Source organism: Palaemon carinicauda, chromosome 34, assembly GCF_036898095.1.
Source record: "Palaemon carinicauda isolate YSFRI2023 chromosome 34, ASM3689809v2, whole genome shotgun sequence".
Taxonomy (NCBI): Eukaryota; Metazoa; Arthropoda; class Malacostraca; order Decapoda; family Palaemonidae; genus Palaemon; species Palaemon carinicauda.
The window spans coordinates 35,798,448-35,819,957 of record NC_090758.1 but is presented as its reverse complement, the minus strand read 5'-3'; the positions used below and the strand labels follow the sequence as shown (position 1 = coordinate 35,819,957).

Genomic DNA, 21,510 nt, shown 5'->3' with positions numbered 1-21,510 from the left:
ATATATATATATATATATATATATATATATATATATATATATAAACATATATTGCTGCAACTTTTAATTTTATAAAATGATACGATGAACTACATATATATAACTTCGAAGAGAATTTACCTTTTTTCAAAGGAGTAAAAATGTTCCTACAAAAACTATTTTCATTTTTATATACAATTTATTGCATATTTAAAAATTCTCTTTTCTTTACTTTGTTACAGGATGACTTCTCGCCTAGTGTTTAATGAGTGTGACCGGTATAAGATCAGACAATGGAAGATCTTGGATGAGGTTATATGTCCCTTGCTGCAGCTGTTTCTCATCTGGGGAAACCCAGATTGGGATCAGTCAATCCAATTCTTAACTTACCTGGAGGACAAATATGTAGAGATCAATAAACTAAAGAAGAAGCTCTATCCACAACAGCTTGAGACGTTACAGAAGTATCCCCCAGAGGTTGCTAAGTGGGATATAACCCTTATTTGTCTCCTTTTGAAACATTGTAAAGGAGTCTTTGCTGGAAAAGATGACATTGCATGGTCATCAGAAAGCGGTAAAGAACCCGAATGTCTTATCACTTCTTTAAAGGATATAAGAAACTCTATAGCTCATGAAGCTCTCAATCTAAATCAGAAAGATTTCTTTGACAAAATTGAAGAAATCCGTACACTAATGGAGAGAGCACTTTGCAGTGTTGGCAAAATATGTTCACATGTCAGCCAGACAGAGATTGATGCAAATGTTGCTAATTTCAACAAAAAGCTCAATGAAATAAGAGATGCAGACATTTCGCCAAAGACCCTTGATGAGTACAAGAAGGAATTGTTCTTCTCTGAACAGATAGCATTGATAAGGAATAAAGGTGTTCCATTCTTGAAAGATGTCTTAAATCGAAATTCAACCATAAATCCACTGTCCTTAATAGTGAAAGGAGATGGAAGGCAGTTGCCAGTGAATGAAATATTCACAGAAATAGAACTGAATCAGGACGGAAAGAATGAGGAAGTTTTACTGGAGGACATAATAGATGTAGCCTCGGGTTCTGACGCTGGAAGTTTTATTTTGCTCAAAGGACATGCAGGAATGGGCAAGAGTACTCTAGTGAAAAAGATAACATCTGATTGGGCCAACCAAAGACCCTCCATCAAAGGCCTCAGCTCCTTTCATCTGCTCTTTTATGCAGAATTGAGAGATATCATCAATACATGTGATACGCTTCTTGAATGCTCTTTGGGAGAAAAAGTTCATCGCTCATTCAAGGGTGGAGACCTTGTTAAAGCTGTCTTAGGACAAAAAACTCTGGTCATCTTAGATGGCTATGATGAGCTCAATAAGAGTTCATCTGGCCTTTTCAACCATATTCTTTCTTTAAACAAACTCTACAGCCAATTAACTGTTATTGTTACGACCAGACCTGAAGCTGAAGAGAAACTGAATGCTCATCTCGAATCCAGAGCTTTGAATGCTGTTCATCTTCGGCTTGTAGGAATTAAAGCCAACAAAAGAGAAGAGTTTGTAACCAAATACTTCTTGAGTCTACCCAAAGATTCCCCAGTTTTACACGAGCTAGATAATCTATTAAAATTCCTTAAGAAAACTGAACACAAAATGAGCATAGTGTGGGAAGTCGCCTATAATCTTTGTCTCCTCACAATTCTTTGGATGTTCAAACCAGATGATGTAAACAGAATCACAACTGAGGCTGAGCTGTACTGGCAGATTTTCCTTCTAATCATCTCCAAATTAGAGGAGCGTTTGCAGAGGAACCCATCTACGTGTGACTTAGAATTAAGTGTCTTGCAACACAAAATAAATCTGTTTCTTGATGAACTCTCTTTGGAATCTCTCAAAGGGTTGAAAGATGATTTTATAAATCTTCCCCATTCGGTCTATAAAAGATTGGCTGATCTATGTCTTCGTTTGGGATTACCAATAGAAGAGCTGGCTGGAGCCTTCCTAAAGAAAGTCACTTCCTTCAACAACTCCTATTACACTTTCCCTCATAAGGGTTTCATGGAGTTCATGGTAGGTTACAACATCTATAGACAAGTGACCTGCCCAGTCAAAAATTCTTGCCTCCTGGCAAAATTTCTTGCTATTCTTATGTCAACGATAACATCTAGAGTGACAAACGTTCTGAAAGAGCTGCATGGGGGCTCTCTCCCTGACTCTCTGGAGAAGTATCAAAACTTACTTATCCAGACACTAAGCATTTTCCACGTGGGGGAAGTGGAGGTGCCACTGGCAACCAAGATTGAGACCCTGGAACTCCTGGAGGAGTCAGGATTGAAGGACAAATACTCCTTCCTGAAAGTCATGCACAACATAAAGTGCGATGACAAGGTTGCACGCTGGATAGCGCAGAGGTTTCGCTTGATTGATAAAAACACTAGAATCACTGACTCATCATTCGAGTCTTACATCGCCCTCCTTGCAGCCACTGATCCTCCTCTCCTAAACAGAGATGAAATTGTAATTTTTATAGACCTCTATGAAACTATCTCCGGCTTCGAGGTACTAACCAAACATCTCTTGCGACACCAGGTTTACCCAAGAGAAATATCCCTTCATCGCAGCTTTAGAGAATTTACGTCTATTAACGCAGAGGAAACAGAGTCAATCAAAAGTCTACTCAGCGAAGAGTAAGTTTTGCCTTTTCCTTTGCTTTTCTGACAGTTATTCTGAATATCAGCCTACTTCTTAACTAATATCATCAAATATTTTTATGAAAAAGATAGTGATACATAAAAACACAAACACACACACACACACACACGCACACACACACACACACACACACACACATATATATATATATATATATATATATATATATATATATATATATATATATATATATATATATATATATATATATATATATGCGTAAAAATCACAGGAAAACGTGATGCTCAGATGCAGAAGAACCACAGGGAAAATGAAAATACGAAATATACGCTTAAGTTCTGACTAGTTTCACGAAACTAGTCAGGACTTAAGCGTATATTTCGTATTTTCATTTTTCCTGTGGTTCTTCTGCATATATATATATATATATATATATATATATATATATATATATATATATATATATATATATATATATATATATATATATATATATATATATATATATATATATATATATATATATATATATACTTATACACACACACACACACACATATATATATATATATATATATATATATATATATATATATATATATATATATATATATATATATATATATATATATGTGTGTGTGTGTGTGTGTGTGTATGTATGTTAAGCGTAGGTTTAAAGAGAAATGAAGACAGACATGAATAATTAGGCTACAAACTTTGCCACAATCCTCAACTTGAGTCGCATAGTTTATATCCTTTATATTACTAGTATCATCATCATCATCATCATCATCATCACGGTCATCATTAGATTCATTATAAAAAGTCTCAATTTCACTTTCCTTCTCATTTATAGATGATATAAATATCAATATTCCACCAAATTATTCCTTTTTACTTTTCATTCTTATCATCATCATCATCATCATCATCATCATTATCATCGTCATCGTCTCCTTAATCATCTTAATCATCATCATCATTCCACTTAATAAAATTCCCGATCGAGTTTAATAATTATTTCTTTCTTTTCTTCTCTTTGGAACAGTTGTGAGAAATACAGAGGCATCTGGAACCCAACGTTTCAAATCCCTCCAAATGTGAAGGGACTGAGAGTGAGGCTTCCGGACCAAGTCAGCCTCGACGCCTTCTGTCGATTTTTGCAAAAGACAAAAAATGTTGAATTATTAGGTGAGTTATAAATGAAAGACGACAGAATTTCTGTCTTCCTTTCCTTTGAGGGACTTTATAATATCTCGCCTTCTTCCCTTTATCCCATTCCTGTCATTCGTTCTGTTAATATTGTTATTATTATTATTTTTATTATTGTAACTATCATTATTATTATCATTATTGCTGTATAAATTTAGAACTTTATATTCAAGGCTCAATCAGGTGTTTTTTTTTTTTTTTTTTTTTTTTTTTTTTTTACATAAGACAATATTGTTTTCATCTGATTTGAAGGAATTTAAAAGCTCTCGATGCTGAGTTTTCATTTATTTCCTTTCTTATGTAAAAAGGAAATGATTTAGTTTAAAGGTGACATCACTACATCACTATAGTCACTATTGATTTCACAAATAATGATATTAATGATGTGACAGTAATGAATAGTAATGATCATGATGGTAATGAAGAGGAAACCAGTATCGGAATCAGCGATAGTCAATCAAGGCTCCTCCTGACTCCGCCTCCTTTCTGCGCTGATTGGTTCTCTACAAAAATGTGGGCGGAGTCATTCGACCTCGAGAATCAATCATCGATAGGGACGTGAAAAAGTTTTCTCTTGACCAATAATATTGCAAGAGTTCCATAAGGCTGGGTTGTTATTGGCTGAATTTCTCCATACAGTGCTAACGCGAGTGTATCACGAGGAGACTGATGTCATCCCACACACCCATTTACTCCCGCACGCACACTTCAACCATCAACACATGCAAAATCTTACGAAAGAAACGGATAGAAAAATGTTTGGTTGTGATTTTCATTTTCATCAAAGTTGTTGCTGTTGTTGTTGTTGTTGGTTTCCTTCTTCTTCTTCTTCTTCTTCTTCTTTAAACTTTTTTTCTCTTTCAGCGATTCACTTCAGTGTCAAGGATGTCAGCAGCGTCAGTCACCCAATTCCTTTCTTGAAGCAGGATCCAATTGTCATTGTCTTTGTCAGCGATGTCCAGGAAGGAGACATCGAGAAGGTTGGGGACATCCTTCGGGCATTGCAACCACAGGATGCAAGGAGGTGAGGAGACATCATTCCTTAGAGAGAGAGAGAGAGAGAGAGAGAGAGAGAGAGAGAGAGATGAGGAGAGAGAGAGAGAGAGAGAGAGAGACGATATAATTATCATATTAATTTATTGAACAGAAAAATTGATTTGAAACAAGACTTTAAATCGACATCAGATTTGGAGAATGAAAAATCTCATAGGCCTATTAATAGAAATAGTCAATTATTAATTATTATAGAAATAGAAATAAGTTTATCAATTTGTACACTTTTCAAATGTTACTTAAAGGTTTATTTTTATTTTTAATTCATATCCTATTTAGGATCATTAAGAATTAATTGCAATACTGTGTACGTGAAGGTGTGTGTGTGTGTGTGTGTGTTTGTGTGTCTGAATGCACTTGTTCATCTTAACAAAAGAAGATGTCAATAAAACAATAATTAATAATATGGTTGACATCATTTCCTTTCTTCTTCTTTTCCTTTTCTTTCATTTCATAAGATTTTTCTTCTTTTCCTTCTTCTTCTTCCCAACAGATCCTTCTCTTCAATCTGCTTTCCTCGGTGTTCCAAGAAGAAGAGGAGTCCTCGGGATTTCCTCCTCCCAATGGTGAACTCCTTGAAGGGAGTCAGGGTGAGATACTCCATCTGTTTCCGAGAAGATGAAAGACCAGATGACGAAGCCTTACTTGAAGAGATGGATCTTAAGGCAGAGGAATCCACCGGATGTGGATATGTTCATTGGTGAGTTTGCTTCTTCTTTTTCTTCTCCTTCTTCATCTATATTGTACGATTTTTAGCTCTCTCTCTCTCTCTCTCTCTCTCTCTCTCTCTCTCTCTCTCTCTCTCTCTCTCTCTCTCTCTTTCTCTCTTTTAACATTCCTCTTAAGCCTTTCAGCAGATCATAGACCTAAAAAAGTAATCTATATTATTAGGTCCGGTAATTTTTCATATCATAGGTCTTATTTTTTATGGTCTTCATTGTATTTAGGCACCATCTCTCTCTCTCTCTCTCTCTCTCTCTCTCTCTCTCTCTCTCTCTCTCTCTCTCTCTCTCTCTCTCTCTCTCCTTTAAGCAGACCATGGGCCTAAAAAAATATTTATTCTATAAAATCGGGTAATTCTTTTTATATCATAGGTCTAATTGTCAATGATCATCACGCTATTTAGGCAATATCTCTCTCTCTCTCTCTCTCTCTCTCTCTCTCTCTCTCTCTCTCTCTCTCTCTCTCTCTCTCTCTTCTACCAACGTTCCAAGCCTTTCATCAAGGGATGAGCCTAGATAACTAATCTGTATTCATTATAAGCCAAGTTTCAAAACTATTTTTCTTTTGGTTTTGGTCTATGATTTGTTTCTTATTAGTTGTTTCTTTTCCCCTTTCGATCACTTGATATTCCTTTGTATCTTCATTAATCGAATCAGAGACATTTCCAGAGAATGTCGTTGTGTGGATGATAGAGAGGTGTTGATGTGTAGAGCAATTTCCACCTCATTATTATCTTCACTTTTTCTTATTATTCTGCTCATTATCATTTGATTAGAATATTTGATCATGCTTGTTTGATTATCATTATTTATGGTTCCCTCCATTCTTTTCTCACTTCCTTCAATTCTCATCATATTCATCTTCCTCCTTTCTTTCACTATCATTATTATTTATTTCTCTTTAGAATAAAGATTTCCTCATCATTCCTATGCCATTTTTCGTTAGCTTTTGTGCTGAGTCATTGCAAACAACCAAAGTCTATTTCATAATAGTGTTTTCTTCTTTGCTCGGTAGGTGGACTGATGGAGATATGTTCCTTATTTTCCCCTAATAGATAGAAAATGATGACGTTCCCTGAGGCAACAACTAAACAGAAGAAGAGGAAGAAGGTGTCAAACAAATGTCTCAAAATGTTAATCACCAAATTTTAATTCATAATCTGTCATTAAATGATTTATGTTTAACTAACTTTTTATAATGATTACATTATAAATATAACCTTCAGATCGTAATGGTCATTTCTTGATTGGAATGTGATTATAAATATATATATATATATATATATATATATATATATATATATATATATATATATATATATATATATATATATATATATATATATATATATATATATATATATATATATATATATGTGTGTGTGTGTGTGTGTGTGTGTGTGTGGTGTGTGTGTGTGTGTGTGTGTGTGTGTGTGTATTCAATTCTTAATGGAATAATTAATATCTTTTCACAAAAATCTATTGTTTTCGGAAACTTTTATTATGTTCATTCTACTGTATGTTCTCTTCTCTTATATCTGTTATCAGAGCTTTTCTTTTGTTTAATCACTTCAATATAATTAATATCTTCAATTAACAAAGTAGTGTTTGACTTATATCATGACATATTCTTATCAAAATATAGCAAAATTTGAATGTGCTAAGATTCACTCTAAACATTGTCTATTATCTATTCATGAAAGCAAAATCTATTTAAGTGATCTTGACGGAGATGGTTGAGGTGATGGTAGGTAATATGTAATAGTGGAGCTCATCATAAATAAATCTGTGAATGATGAAAATTGTGTTTTCATCACCTTTCAATCTTTATTCATTTTATACTAATCTACATTGATAATGTCATATGATATGTCCCTAATATTCCCTCTAAGTTCTAGACGGAATCTGTTCAAAGCTCCAAGCTGTTCAGGAAAAAGTCTCTCTCTCTCTCTCTCTCTCTCTCTCTCTCTCTCTCTCTCTCTCTCTCTCTCTCTCTCTCTCTCTCTCTCTCTTCGGATGTGAACAAAGATAGTATCCTTACAAAGTCCTTCAAATCTCCAACACCAGGCAATAAAAAGAAAAAAAAAATATCTCAATACCAGTCCGACAGGTGAGTTCTTTGTGAAATGTCTTGTTCTGTATATGATTGGTTGTAACATTAAAGTAAACATATCAGAAGTAAATCTATTTTTATGAACTTATATACTAAAATGGATCTGCTTTACTGCTCAAGAATAATATCATTATAGTTAATCAATTTATTTCTCCATTTAATGATCAAAGTAAAGGAACATTACACAGAGCTGTTTATATTGCAGAGATTCTGTCTTTAGTAAAAACCCTTGAACTTTGTAATGCCCTCATATATTGATGCTATTTTCAAATGCAGATTAGATGAACTGGTAGAACAAAAGACTGATTGACTGACTGACTGACTGACTGACTGACGACTGGTGCGCAGGGAGACTGTTCTTCATCGTCATCCTTTGGACCTAAGAAAAATCTGATATGTTAGACCAGCGTCTGTCAGACACATTGAGTCAACATCTGATCAGAAGAGAAGGAACACAGAGCTGAAGGACATTAGAGAAGAGAAAAATAGCATGATGTAGGATTTTTAAGGTGAGAATTTTTACTTATTTTTTTAATGAATTATATAAAATAGGTATGATAAGGAGTTACTACTTTGAAGAATTGAATGCAAAGAGTAATATTTGTAGTTACTACTCCTAATGAAATGAACAGAAACAGTAATATTTCGAGTTAATATTTCAAATACATTTAATGAGCATAGTAACGTTAACATTCATTACTTTTATTCATATCGAATATAAATCTCGGAAAGAATGTATACGACTAGACTTATTTTGAATCTTTTCACATTCGAGTACTTTTTATTTTTTTTTTACATAAAGCAATATCAAATATGATTCTGTTAACAGTATTTTTTTAATTATATCTGCATGAAACAGGCAAAAGTTGAATACATCGGGTTTGTCTGTCTTTTTCTCATGCAGGCAGAGAGAATGAATGGGAGGGAGGAACACAAGAGTAATTATGACCAAATGTTTACAATGATGACAAATTGTGGTTCGTTTTTCTGTTTTGTCTTTAATTATTTAGTTTTCACAATGAGAAGTAAACTTTGTTTCTGGGTTTTTAGAAAATCTTCTATTGTTTTTAGATAATAGTCGTAAAAGGTACCTCCATATGATGGTTTTAAGTATTGCATTTATATACCTGATCTATAATTGATTATTGAACAAGAGGCCTTTGATAACTCTGTTTTCTATGATAACTATCTTTTCATATTTATTGTATATCTCGGGGAAATGATCAGGTGAGGAACTTCTCTTCGGAAATTCCAGCGTCCCCTCTTATGGTGCTTGCATCAGCCCTTCGGTGAGAGGTCATCCGAACAAGTCCCCTTTACACTCAGCGAGTCCTTCCTTGCAAAGGCCTTAGTTACACCTTACCTGGGGTTTCAGAGGACAGAATCGACAAGGAAGGACTCAAACGAGTCCTCGCGGAACGGGGTGTACGATTTAATCACTCTGTCTATGGCTGCTCTCCTCATCTAGGGCTTTTTCCTTGGAGGATTGGCATTCTGCATCCATCAAGCACAAGGCCGGAAGTGGCAATTTTCGGTTAACGATTTTGTAGACATTATCTGCATTTTCGAACCAGAATCTGACATCAGGGTGCAGCTCCCAGAAAGGTCTACATTGCTTATCTCTGATTGATGGCGGTAAGTACCAGACAGGGTCGTTCCTTAACTTCCGCCTTCTCTACAGTAATCTTCCTCTTCTTTGTATAGTCTCTTGTCTACAACTCCTTTATTTTACATTTTTTATATCAAGTAATTAGTCAATGCAAAATCATATTTATCAGCGGTATATAATTTTCCATAAACTTGCATGTTAAGTGTCTTATGTGGCAACTTCAATCCTGCAACTAATGATATATAAGATTGAATCTATCTGTTTTGCCATTACAGAATCAAGTTAATTTAGTTGATCGGTTTTGTTCGACAATTTATAATCAGAGTAAACTTATATCACAAAAAGATTTCTGTTGCAGAGATTTTATCTTTTGCAATGCGCTTGAACTCTGTAATTGATGCTATTTCCTTTTACAGATCAGATGTACTGGTAAAAAAAGGAGACTGACTGACTGGCTGATTGACTGACTGAATAACTGATGCACTGGGATATTGTTCATCGTCATCTGTTGGACTCAAGAGAAGCTGACATGTTAGACCAGCGTCAGTCAAAGCCCTTGAGTCAACCTATTGTGAGAAGAGAAGGAACATAGAACTGTGCCGGACATTGGAGAGGAGGAAATAAAAAGGTGATGATTTTAAGGATGAGGCTTTGGAGTCACTACTCCAAATGAATTGAAGGAAAAAATAAAACTTGCATTGATTACTATTAAAGAATTAAATGCAAAGAATAAAATAGTTTTCCTTTGGAAATTTTTGTAAAAGTTTTTATATTGTCATTTTTATTATTACCATTATTGTTATCATTACTATTATTCATGATGAATATTTTTTTGAGAATCTAGTACATTAGAATAACTTTAAAACCTTTTTATATTCCAGTACTTTCTTGTACTTAATTTGATATTAAATTATCCTCTGTTTCTTTTAGTTGGAAGTAGAAGTTAATGTCTTCATTTAATCAGCAAAAAAAAAGGGAAAGAGGTTGGATGTCTTACTTCTGCAGTACAGACAGACAGACAGATAGATATGCCGAGAGGAACACACAAGTAATTATTAACAATAATTCCATTCCTCTTTCTCCAAATGTCTACAAATAATTACAACTTGAAGTGTTTATTCTGTTTTGTCCTAAATTATTCTGTTGTTTCTGCTTCAGAGACAAAAGAAAATATTAATTTAGGGTTTCAAACATTCAACTTATGTCTTTAGAAAATCACTAAAAATTACCTATTGCTAATAGGTTTAGTATATGGATTTTACTTAATGTGTTTGTCTTCAGTCATTAGGCAAGATTCATTCAACATATATTTAAAAAAAAAAAGAGATCAGTTTTATGTTTATTGTATGATTTCAGGAGAATTACTTGATGAGTTTCTCTTTGGAAATTCGTCCATTTCTTGCAATGGCGCTTGCATCAGCCTTCTGGTGAGAGGTCTTTCTAATACGTCAACGTCTTCTGGGATTTTATGCAGGAGTTTGGGCAGTCTGTATCCAGCCAGTCTTGGGCAGCAGTGAAGAGAGTTTCTTTTAAGGATTTTGAGACATCTTTACTATGAGCTGCAAAACTGAAAGAGACTGTAAATGGCCGGAAATAGATGCTGACATCCGGAAACAACACTAAGATAGATCACCTTCCAATGTCTTCATTCCTTCACTTCTTAAATTATATCGATGGTGGTGAGTACCAGACTCAGTCATTCTTCAACTCATCCTTCTCTAAAGTAATCTCCCTCTTCTTTGCTTAAAATCTCTTATTTAAAACTCAAATATTCTAAACAAGATTTGTTGCTGGAAAATTTGGTCATTACACAATTCATATTTCTCTGTTTTCCGTCTTTGGAAACATTTTCGGAATATAAAACTTAAAATGATGTAGCCATTTGATCCTGAATTGTCTTTTTTAATATTATCATTACTTAGATTATTGAAATAAACCTGATTTTTTTTTCCTTTTGAAAATTATTCACTCAAAAAGATAACCAGAAAACTGAAAGATACGATACGATTTACTATCCGTCCCTTCAATTGCGATTTCATATCCGTCGTGAGAAGTCTCTATCATTAGGATTCTTCACTTACAGGTTCACATCTGGTTTTCTCTGCGGACAAGATATATTTCTCTCCTTGAGAAAAGAGACGAGGAAATCTTCTTCCCAACAAATCATCCTGAATCCGCTTGAGTCATCATTGCAGCCTCTTGGTTGATCGGAACTCGAAAGAACTCAACTGATCAGCAGTTTGGTCACCGTCTTAAGGTAAGTGTCATCGGTGCTTAGCCTTTGATCAACAGACAAGTGAAGTGACCCAAGTAATTGGTTAATGGTCGAGGTGACACATCAAAGGGATTATTCAATAAGCAGTACAAAATTCATAGCATTTAAAGGTATTAGTCTGCAATGAATCCAACAAAACTGGTGACGTTAGATTAATCATCAAATAATAATAATAATAATAATAATAATAATAATAATAATAATAATAATAATAATAATAATAATAATAATAATAATAATAATCACGACAAAAAAGTGGGTTTCATATAAATTATCATGTTGAAGAAGAGTTTTAACTTTTTTGGGTTTTCTATCATATCTTTTAATCTTTTCAATAGGTTTTGTTCTGTCCTGCTGCCTGAATCCTTTATGTACTGGTGACCTATAAAAATGACAGAATTTGAAACAAAATAAAATAAGAGAAACATCAAGGGATAGGATGGTAAATGAGTCTGTGTCATCTTAAAAAAAGAGGATGTTTCTCCCTCTATTCTTCGTAGTTCTTTTATTTAATTTCTTTGCTTTAATTTGAAGTCTCTCTCTCTCTCTCTCTCTCTCTCTCTCTCTCTCTCTCTCTCTCTCTCTCTCTCTCTCACGAGAATTTCTCCGTAAATATAACATACTAGATCTGCAAACTACGCAATTAGAGGTCGACAATACTATTTGCTTATTTAGACCACAGCCCGTGACTGTGGAAAAGTAATATTAACGATTAAAAATTTGAGCAACTGTAATGCGTTTGGAGTAGATGGCATTCCCACTCTTTTTAGAAGGATTCCCTTTTAATTATTGCTTTTTATGTTACGATCATTATCAATACGTCCATAGTAACTGGCGTGTACCCATCTGTTTGGAAACATCCTTTAGTTAACCCCTTGAATAAAAACGGAGATAAAGATGACCCAGGCAATTTTAGACCCGTTTCTATCTTACCAGTCCTGTCTAAAGTTATAGAAAAAATCGTAGCTGAACAGCTTATGAAACATCTTGAAGAAAACAAACTGTTACCTAATACACAGCATGGTTTTCGTAGAGGCTTATCCACAGAGACTGCACTCATGAAGTTGACAGATGAAATATATAAGAATATTGACAATAAGAATATTTCCCTATTAATTTTATGTGATCTTGCAAAAACTTTTGATAGCGTGAACCATACAGAGTTGTTGAAAGCATGAAAAGAACACCATATTGATACTTTTTGGTTGGGTGATTACTAGCAAGATCGTTCTCAAGCTGTTAGACTAGGCGATGTCAAGTCGAGGTTAGAGAAAGCTGAATATGGTGTACCTCAAGGGTCGGTGCTGGGCCTAATGTTATTTTTGATATACGTTAATGATATGGCTAAAATTATAAAGGACTGCTTTTTAATTCAGTATGCGGACGACTCCCAAGTTATGCTCTCTGACTCGCTAGAAAACTTGGAGGAGTTAATTGAAAAGGCAGAATTTATTTTACTAGAAATAAAAAAATACTTCTTAAAGAAAGGATTGCTAATGAATGCCAGTAAAACGCAATGCATGTTTATAGGTACTTCACAATACATGAGCAAGATTGAGAGTAATATAACATTTAGATTCGATGGTGAAGAGGTAAAGACTAGCAATTACGTAAAGAATCTAGGTTTGTATATGGACAAATGTATGACATTTAATCATCACATTGATGAAATAAGTAGAAAAGTGAGCGGTATCTTGATGTATATTAATAGAATAAAAGACCATTTTGATAATTCGACTAAAATAATAATAGTTAAAAGATACCGAACTGACTTCGGATCACGCTCTATGGTGATAAGGAGCCCATCAGCCTGGAACAAGCTACCTCAAAATCTTAGGGATTGTTCAAGTGATAACGTTATCTTTTAAACAAAAACTGTGAATAAGATGGATTTATTTTTTTCTATTTATTTTTATTACAGATGTTTTATTAATTTTTAATTTTATTAAATTTTATGTTCATCTGATTGAAGTCGCAATTTTCTTTAATTTATGAATGATAGTACTTTATTGAAAATTTTAATAGAGCAAATTACAACTTCTCAGTGTGTATAGGTTTTTAAAGTAATACTATTTTATGTTTTAAGTATTATGTATCTTTTATGTAAAGCTATCCATTAGAAATGGAACTTATATATAACTTATTGTTTTAATATATAGTTTATTGTTTTAACAAAAGAATAACCATTGTGATAATGGAAATAAAGATTCTGACTTTGACTTTTGACACACTCTCTCTCTCTCTCTCTCTCTCTCTCTCTCTCTCTCTCTCTCTCTCTCTCTCTCTCTCTCTCTCTCTCTCTCTCTCTGAAACTATTCCGTATTGGAGTTGAATAAAATTCTCGGACATTTGAAACATAAAACAACATGAGTAAGAAGATCAGATTCTCTTTTCTCAGGAATACATTCTTGGTCAAAACTAGTAAATTTCCAGATTGAATCTCTAAATTTATGAATCATATATTTTCTCCAATATCTCTATAATTTGACCTTCAGCCCATGACCTCAGTGTAGATAATTTTGATCTGTTTTCCTTCTTTATATTTATTTTAACATGAAAAGAGCAACAACAACAACAACAACAACAACAACAACAACAAATTGCTAAATCACTCTCAAACGCTAAAACAGAAAACACGAACACTTGCTTTCTAAACCTTCAACATATCATTGAACACAGACTGCTTTTGCAATTACTACATATCAGTTATATAATCCAACTGTGAAATCTGAAGAAACCAGATCAATCTCGACACCCATATTCCTTGATAAGCCACTAAGCCCAAAATTCACGCCCACTGACAATATACAAAAGGTTATTTAAAGTGGGCGGAGGTGAGGAGAAGGGGGCATGATGTATATTAGGTCGACTATTTCTACAAGGTGACTACCGCTAACATCACCGTTCATGTAACACCCATATTTGGAATTCGTACAATATGAGTGGAATTTATCAACCATTAGACATCCTTTTTTCTTTGCCAAGCTGAGAAAATGGAGCTTGGCGTTTTGTTTATATACTTTGAGCACCATTGTGTGAAACAAGATACACCAGCAATGTAATATTAAGTGGATACTTATAATTCATCCATATGGAAGTGTCAAGAATGTTATTGGATATTCTTATGTAAAGAAAGTTTTGCTTTAATAATAGATCTTGCTGAATTAGGTTCTGATAGTTAAGGATTTTGTGATTAAAGTTTGATGTAAGTTTCCACCAGACGTAACTCGAATGTTATTCTAATATTCATTCAAATATAATACTGATATTATCATGAATACTTAGAGAAGTGATACCAAAGTTATAATTTGGTATATATTGATTTAAGAATTTCCCTAATTGTGAACATCAAGCCCTGCCTTCAAAGGGCTAGCCTGCATTGTTTTAGGCTACTGAAAATATGTCAAGTTAATCAGGAACTACTTCAGGTTACAATTTAAGGTTTAACATTTATACACAGCTTAAGGCTGGTGAATATTAATGAACGGATTATGAACTTGGCCTATTGGCCTGCGCTATCTGTTGAAAATTTGAATAGGCTTAATGTAGCCCTTATCATATGAGCTATATATGTTTGGGATTTGTTATGGCTGTAATAAGTTACATATGTTTGCGGTAGGCTGTACCTGTAATTGGATATACTGTAAATGCTGGAGTAGGCTCTGCTGTAAAAGGATTATATGTTGGGGTAAGCTATACCTGTAATATCACCGCGATGTACAGTACCCCTTGTGGAGTTCATTATTTGGCTTTACTTCACCTTTTTAGCTAGGAGGGCTTTCTCCCCCTTGAAACTTAAAACTCATCATGAACAAAATGTGTTGGCTATGAATGTCATAACCCCATTAAATACTCTATTTGATTTTCAATACCTAGGCTATACTATGGAATTGTTTTGATTACACATCTGAAATTCTATGCCCGTATCTGGTAAAATCATAGATCATGGTTTTACATTTAAACTGCCTTGAACGTTTAATATTTATTTATTCATTTATTTTATAGTGCCTAATGATATATGTGTTAATATTTTTTCAATGCTCACTTTACAATGGAAATTAATTGTTTGTTTTAAATAAAATAGTTTTGCGTATAATTAATTCCAATCACTATATTTAGTCATGTTTGATAACATCATCAAATGTGTATTTGATTATTATTAGGCTATATGTAATTTTTCCTTCATTTTTTCTTTTGCATTTTCCAGTTAAAACAGTATATATTTTGACCATAAGTCAAAATTAAAAAGCTTTTGTATCAAGCACTACCTTGCCAGCAATATGAATAAACCTTTAATGCACCAAGAAAACGCTTTTATTATTGACCTTCCATTTGCATTTTAAAACTTATATGTTCCCCTTACACTTTGGGTGTAATATTTGTAGTCCCTTAGACTTTGTCCTCAAGCATTGAACCATTCTGGACTTTTCGGTGATGCTAGCATGATCACATATTGAGCTTCTGATGAGGACGTGTTGGTCTTCTTCATTGGTGTTGGCATAGGCCAATGAGCAAAAGAGAGAGTTGCTGTCTCCTTCAATGACCTTAACTGGAAGCAGTTAGCTGTTTTTTTTTATTTATTTTCTTATTTTCTTTTAGATTGATCTGACTTCTTTTTAAACTTCATGTATCCACCAGAATTGTTGTTCCAGTTGCCTTGGAGGACGAAAGACGGACGCTTTCTCTTGACATTTGCAGTTTTTTTCCCTCTCATTTCCAGAATGTTCAGGGTACGTATTTAATACGAAAAAACTCTATCACTTTCTTCTTTCCACTGAAGAACATCACGACAATCAACTCCAGGCCCGTAAGACGATTGAGTGATTTCAAAGTAGGTCCATTTGATTGAGGAGTCATTTCAAAGAATTGGAGAGTCGCCTGATTGATATACCTGAAACTAAGAAACACCTTGATGCGCCCATGAATGAATTCGGTATGTTTGAAGTCGAAGCCATCCTCAAAACCCTGGAGATGAAAAGCCATGAAGAGCAGATTAAGTGCCTATAAAAGCAATAAGATAGTCTTGGTATTATTATTATTATTATTATTATTATTATTATTATTATTATTATTATTATTATTATTATTATTATTATTACTATTATTATTATTATTATTATTAGATGACCTACAACCCTTGTTGGAAAAGCCAGATGCTATAATCCCAAGGCCTCCAACAGGGAAAAAAATTGCCAGTAAGAAAAGGAAAAAAAGGAAATGAATAAACAATATCAAAATTAATGAACAATTAAATAAAACATTTCTGAAACATAAGCAATATCAAAACAGATATTTCAGATACAAACTATAAAAAGACTTATGTCCCCCAGTTCAAATTGAAAAAAAATTGCAACAAGTTTGAACTTTGGATTTCTACTGAGTCAATCACCCGATTAGAAAGATAAATCTACAACTCGGTCACAGCTGGAATGAAACTTCTAAAGTACCGTGTAGTATTGAGCCTCATAATGAAGAAGGCCTGACTATTGGAATTAACTGCATGCCTAGTTTTACGGACAGGATTGAACTGTCCGGGAAGATGTGAATGTAATAAATATGAAATCGACAATGACGACCAAGACATCAAGAAAGAGAAAGCATCCATCAGTGTGTACCACTCATGTGTCCCACAAACGTAGGGAGTAACGAAGTTTCTCTTTTTTGTATATATTATCCTTTATATCTTCGCTCTCCAATTACACTGACAGCAGCTTGTCATAACATGTCTGCCTATTTTTTGCTACCTGTTAGCAGAACCGGTTGCCGGTTGGACAAGAAACAGCATGTTTGTATTTTGTGACCTTGCCAGGACCTAATGTGTACATGTACCGATGTGTCTATAATAAAGTACTCAGTTGCTTTCATCCCGCTTTTGAGTCACAACCTATTCTTGGCTGTTACTATGGCCGCCCATTAAAACTTTCGTCGTTCGCCAGCAGAGAGTCATTTACTTGGTTTTAGCGCGCAGAAGTCCAGTTCCGCATCAAGGATGTGACTCGGTCAACCACGAAAGCAGATTATGTTCTTGCGGTGATACCCGAAGACACCTTCCCGGAAATCTCTGACTGGCTTCGTGAACAAGGAGACACCCCAATAGAGTATGACACCCTCAAAACATTCCTTATGCAGCAGTACTTGCAGTCGCCAGGTGCCCGTATAGCAAAGCTTTTTCAGTTCTATCAACAACCGTTGGGGAACCAAAGGGCTTGGGTCGCCCTCAGGGAAATGACCAGTATCGCTCACCTGTAACCTGCCGCAGAGGACTCTCCTCTTGAGGTGAACCTACTTCGTGCCCTTTGGGTATGCCGTTTAGGCAAAACTGTACTTGCTTCCATATCCGATGTCGATAGTTTACCCATAAAGGAAAAGATGATCAAAGCTAACGCCCTTATGGAGAGCCACTTCACGACCTTCAAGACCCCCATCAACGCCTCCACTCCTGACAAAGAGGACACCTATTCAACGTCAACCGAAGCTGACGTGATTACCGTAGGACACATGCGGCCACCCGGTGACGTGCCGAAGTGGCGACAAAGCCACCCATCACCCACCACTCGCTCGGTCCCCAACCAACGACTTCTACAGCCACTTACTGCAGCCCATTGGCCGCTGTTTTGCTACTACCAATCCAGATTTGGGGCTGCTGTGAAGAAATGTGCCAAGGATTGTCAGGGGCCAAAAATTTGTTAGTAGGCCATCACTCGTGGTGATGGCCTCACGTGTTTCTAATCTTTTCTTTTTACATGATGCCGGAATGGGAGTGCAATTTTTGGTAGACACAGGTGCTTGTCATTCTCTTTTGCCAAGGGAACTCTTCAGGACACGACGTAGTCTGTCTAAGTCTACAGAGGTCCACCTGGTTGTTGCCAACGGATCTGTGATACCCACCTACAGTTACGAGAACCTTACATTATCGTTTGGAAACGGCAAATTTAATTGGAAGTTTCTTGTTGCTGACGTCACATAGCCAATCCTCGGTGCGGATTTCCCTTTTCCTTTCCACCTTCTGGTCGATGTCGCCCACCGACGATTGGTCAACGCAGACTCGTACATGTCGACAACTCTTCAACCCGCCACCTCCAACCTCGCTCTCCACATCAACGCACCCACGGATGCCTACACCCACCTCCTCACGTCTTACCCGGAAGTTTTCGGTCCAGATTTCGCGAAACGCCCCCAGCTTCTGCCAAACACTGTATGTATCACCATATTAAGATACAAGGATCCCCAGTCTTCGCGAAATTCAGATGTTTGGCACCGGATGGATTGGCCGCCGCCAAACAGACGTTCGCCGAAATGGAAGAAATGGGCCTATACCAAAAGGCCTTCACTCTTATATCTCAATACCAGTCCGACAGGTGAGTTCTTTGTGAAATCTCTTGTTCTATATATGATTATTTGTAACATCAAAGTAAACTTATCAGAAGTAAATCTATCTTTATGAACTTATATATCAAATTGGATATGTTTTGCTGCTCAATAATAATATCATTATTGTTAATCAATCTATTTCTCCATTCAATGATCAAAGTAAAGGAACATCACTCAGAGCTGTTTATTGCAAAGATTCCGTCTTTAGTAAAACACTTGGAATTTGTAATGGCCACATATACTGATGCTATTTTCAATTGCAGATCAGATGAAGTGGTAGAACAAAACACTGACTGACTGAATGACTGAATGACTGACTGGTGCACAGGGAGATGGTTAATCGTCATCTGCTGGACCTAAGAAAAGCTGATATGTTAGACCAGCGTCTGTCAGACCCATTGAGTCAACATCTGATCAGAAGAGAAGGAACACAGAGCTGAAGGACATTAGATAAGAGAAACATAAGATGATGTAGGATTTTTAGGGTAAGAGTTTTGAGTTATTTCTTTTTAATGAATTGTATGATATGAATATGATAAAGAGTTACTACATTTAAAGAATTGAATGAAAAGAGTAATATTTGTAGTTACTACTCTTAATGAAATGAACACAAAAGAGTAATATTTCAAGCTATTATTTCTAATACAATTAATGAGAAGAGTGACGTTAACATTCATTACTTTTATTCACATTGAATATAAATCTAAAAAAAATTTAAACAATTAGACTTATTTTAAATCTCTGCACATTCGGGTACTTTTTTCACATTAAGCAATATCAAATTTGATTCTGTTCAAAGTATTTTATTTTATATATCTGCATGAAATAGACAAAGGTAGAATACATCGGGTGATTCTCTCTTCTTCTCATACAGACAGACAGAAAGAATGAGAGGGAGGAACACAGTAGTAATTATGACCAAATGTCTACAATAATTGCAGATTGTGGTTCTGTTTCTGTTTCGTTTTTAATTAGTTAGTTTTTATAATAAGAAGTAAACACTGTTTCTTGGTTTTCGGATAATCTACTACTGTTTATAGATAATAGCCGCAAAAGCTACCTCCTTATAATGGCCTTAAGGCATTGCATTTATATACATAATTTACAATTGATTATTGAACAAGAGGCATTTGATTAATCTGTTTTACAAAATAACTATTATCTTATGTTTATTGTATATCTACAAGGAAATGATCAAGTGAGGAGCTTCTCTTCGGAAATTCCTGCGTCTCCTCTAATGGTGCTTGCATCAGCCCTTTAGTGAGAGGTCATCCAAACATGTCCCCCCTACACTCAGCGAGTCCTTCCTCCCAAAGTCCTGAGCTACACCTTACCTAAGGCTTCAGAGGATAGGATCCGCCAGGGAAGCTCCAAACGAAGCCTTGCGGAACGGGGTGCAGGATCTATTCACTGTCTATGGCGGCTCCCCTTTGGAGGATTTGCACTCTGCATCCAGCAAGCACATGAGCGGTAGTGACAAGTTTCTGTTAACGATTTGAATAGAGTCTCTTGTCTACAACTATTTTATTTCACCATTTTTTTTTTTTTTTTTTTTTTTTTTTTGTATTAAGTAATTGGTCAATGAAAATTCAGAAGTATATCATTTTCGATAAACTTACATGTTAAGTGTCTTATGTGCAAATTCAATCTTGCAACTAATTATATGTAATATTGAATCTATCTGTTTTGCCAAAATAGAATCATGTTGATTTAGTTTACCGATTTTGTTTGGCAATTTAGGATCTGAGTAAACTTATATCTCAGCAAGATATCTGTTGCAGATTTTATCTTTTGCAATGCACTTGAACTCTGTAATTGATGTTGTTTCCTTTCACAGATAAGATGTACTGGTAAAAAAGGAGACTGACTGACTGACTGACTGACTGACTGACTGACTCGCTAACTGACTGACTGACAGACTTTATAACTGATACACAGGGATATTGTTCATCATCATCTGTTGGGCTTAAGAGAAGCTGACATGTTACCCTAGCGTCAGTCAAAGCCCTTGAGTAAACTTCTTGTGAGAAGGAACATATAACTGTGGCGGACATTGAAGAAAAGATAAAAAGTTGAGGTATGATTTCAAGGAAAGACTTTGGAGTCACTACTCCAAATGAATTGAATTGATTATTATTAAAGAATTAAATGCAAAGAGTAAAATAGTTTTCCTTTGGAATTTTTTAAAAAGTTGTCTATATTGTCATTATTATTATTATCATTATTGTTATCATTAATATTATTCATGATGAATAGTATTTTTCCGAGAATCTACTACATTAGAATAATGTTAGAACCTTTTTTTATATTCCTGTACTTTCTTGTACTTAATTTTATATCAAATCATCCTCTGTTTCTTTTAGTTGGAAGTAGGGGTTAATGTCTTCATTTAATCAGCAAAAAAAAAGGGAAAGAGGTCAGATGCCTCACTCCTGCAGCACACACAGACAGACAGACAGATATGCAGAGAGGAAAACACAAGTAATTATCAACAATAATTCCATTCCTCTCTTTCTCCAAATGTCTA

General features: G+C 34.9%; 1 protein-coding gene across 1 annotated transcript; it reads left to right on the top strand.

Moving 5' to 3' along the window:
* The first annotated feature begins 221 nt into the window (after positions 1-221).
* On the top strand, positions 222-6,847 carry LOC137626602 (uncharacterized). The gene is made up of 5 exons (XM_068357625.1): positions 222-2,642; positions 3,677-3,819; positions 4,705-4,864; positions 5,387-5,593; positions 6,631-6,847. Exons 1-5 carry the CDS (start codon positions 223-225, stop codon positions 6,665-6,667), a joined length of 2,967 nt encoding a protein of 988 aa, XP_068213726.1. The 5' UTR covers position 222; the 3' UTR covers positions 6,668-6,847.
* Positions 6,848-21,510: the final 14,663 nt, after the last annotated feature.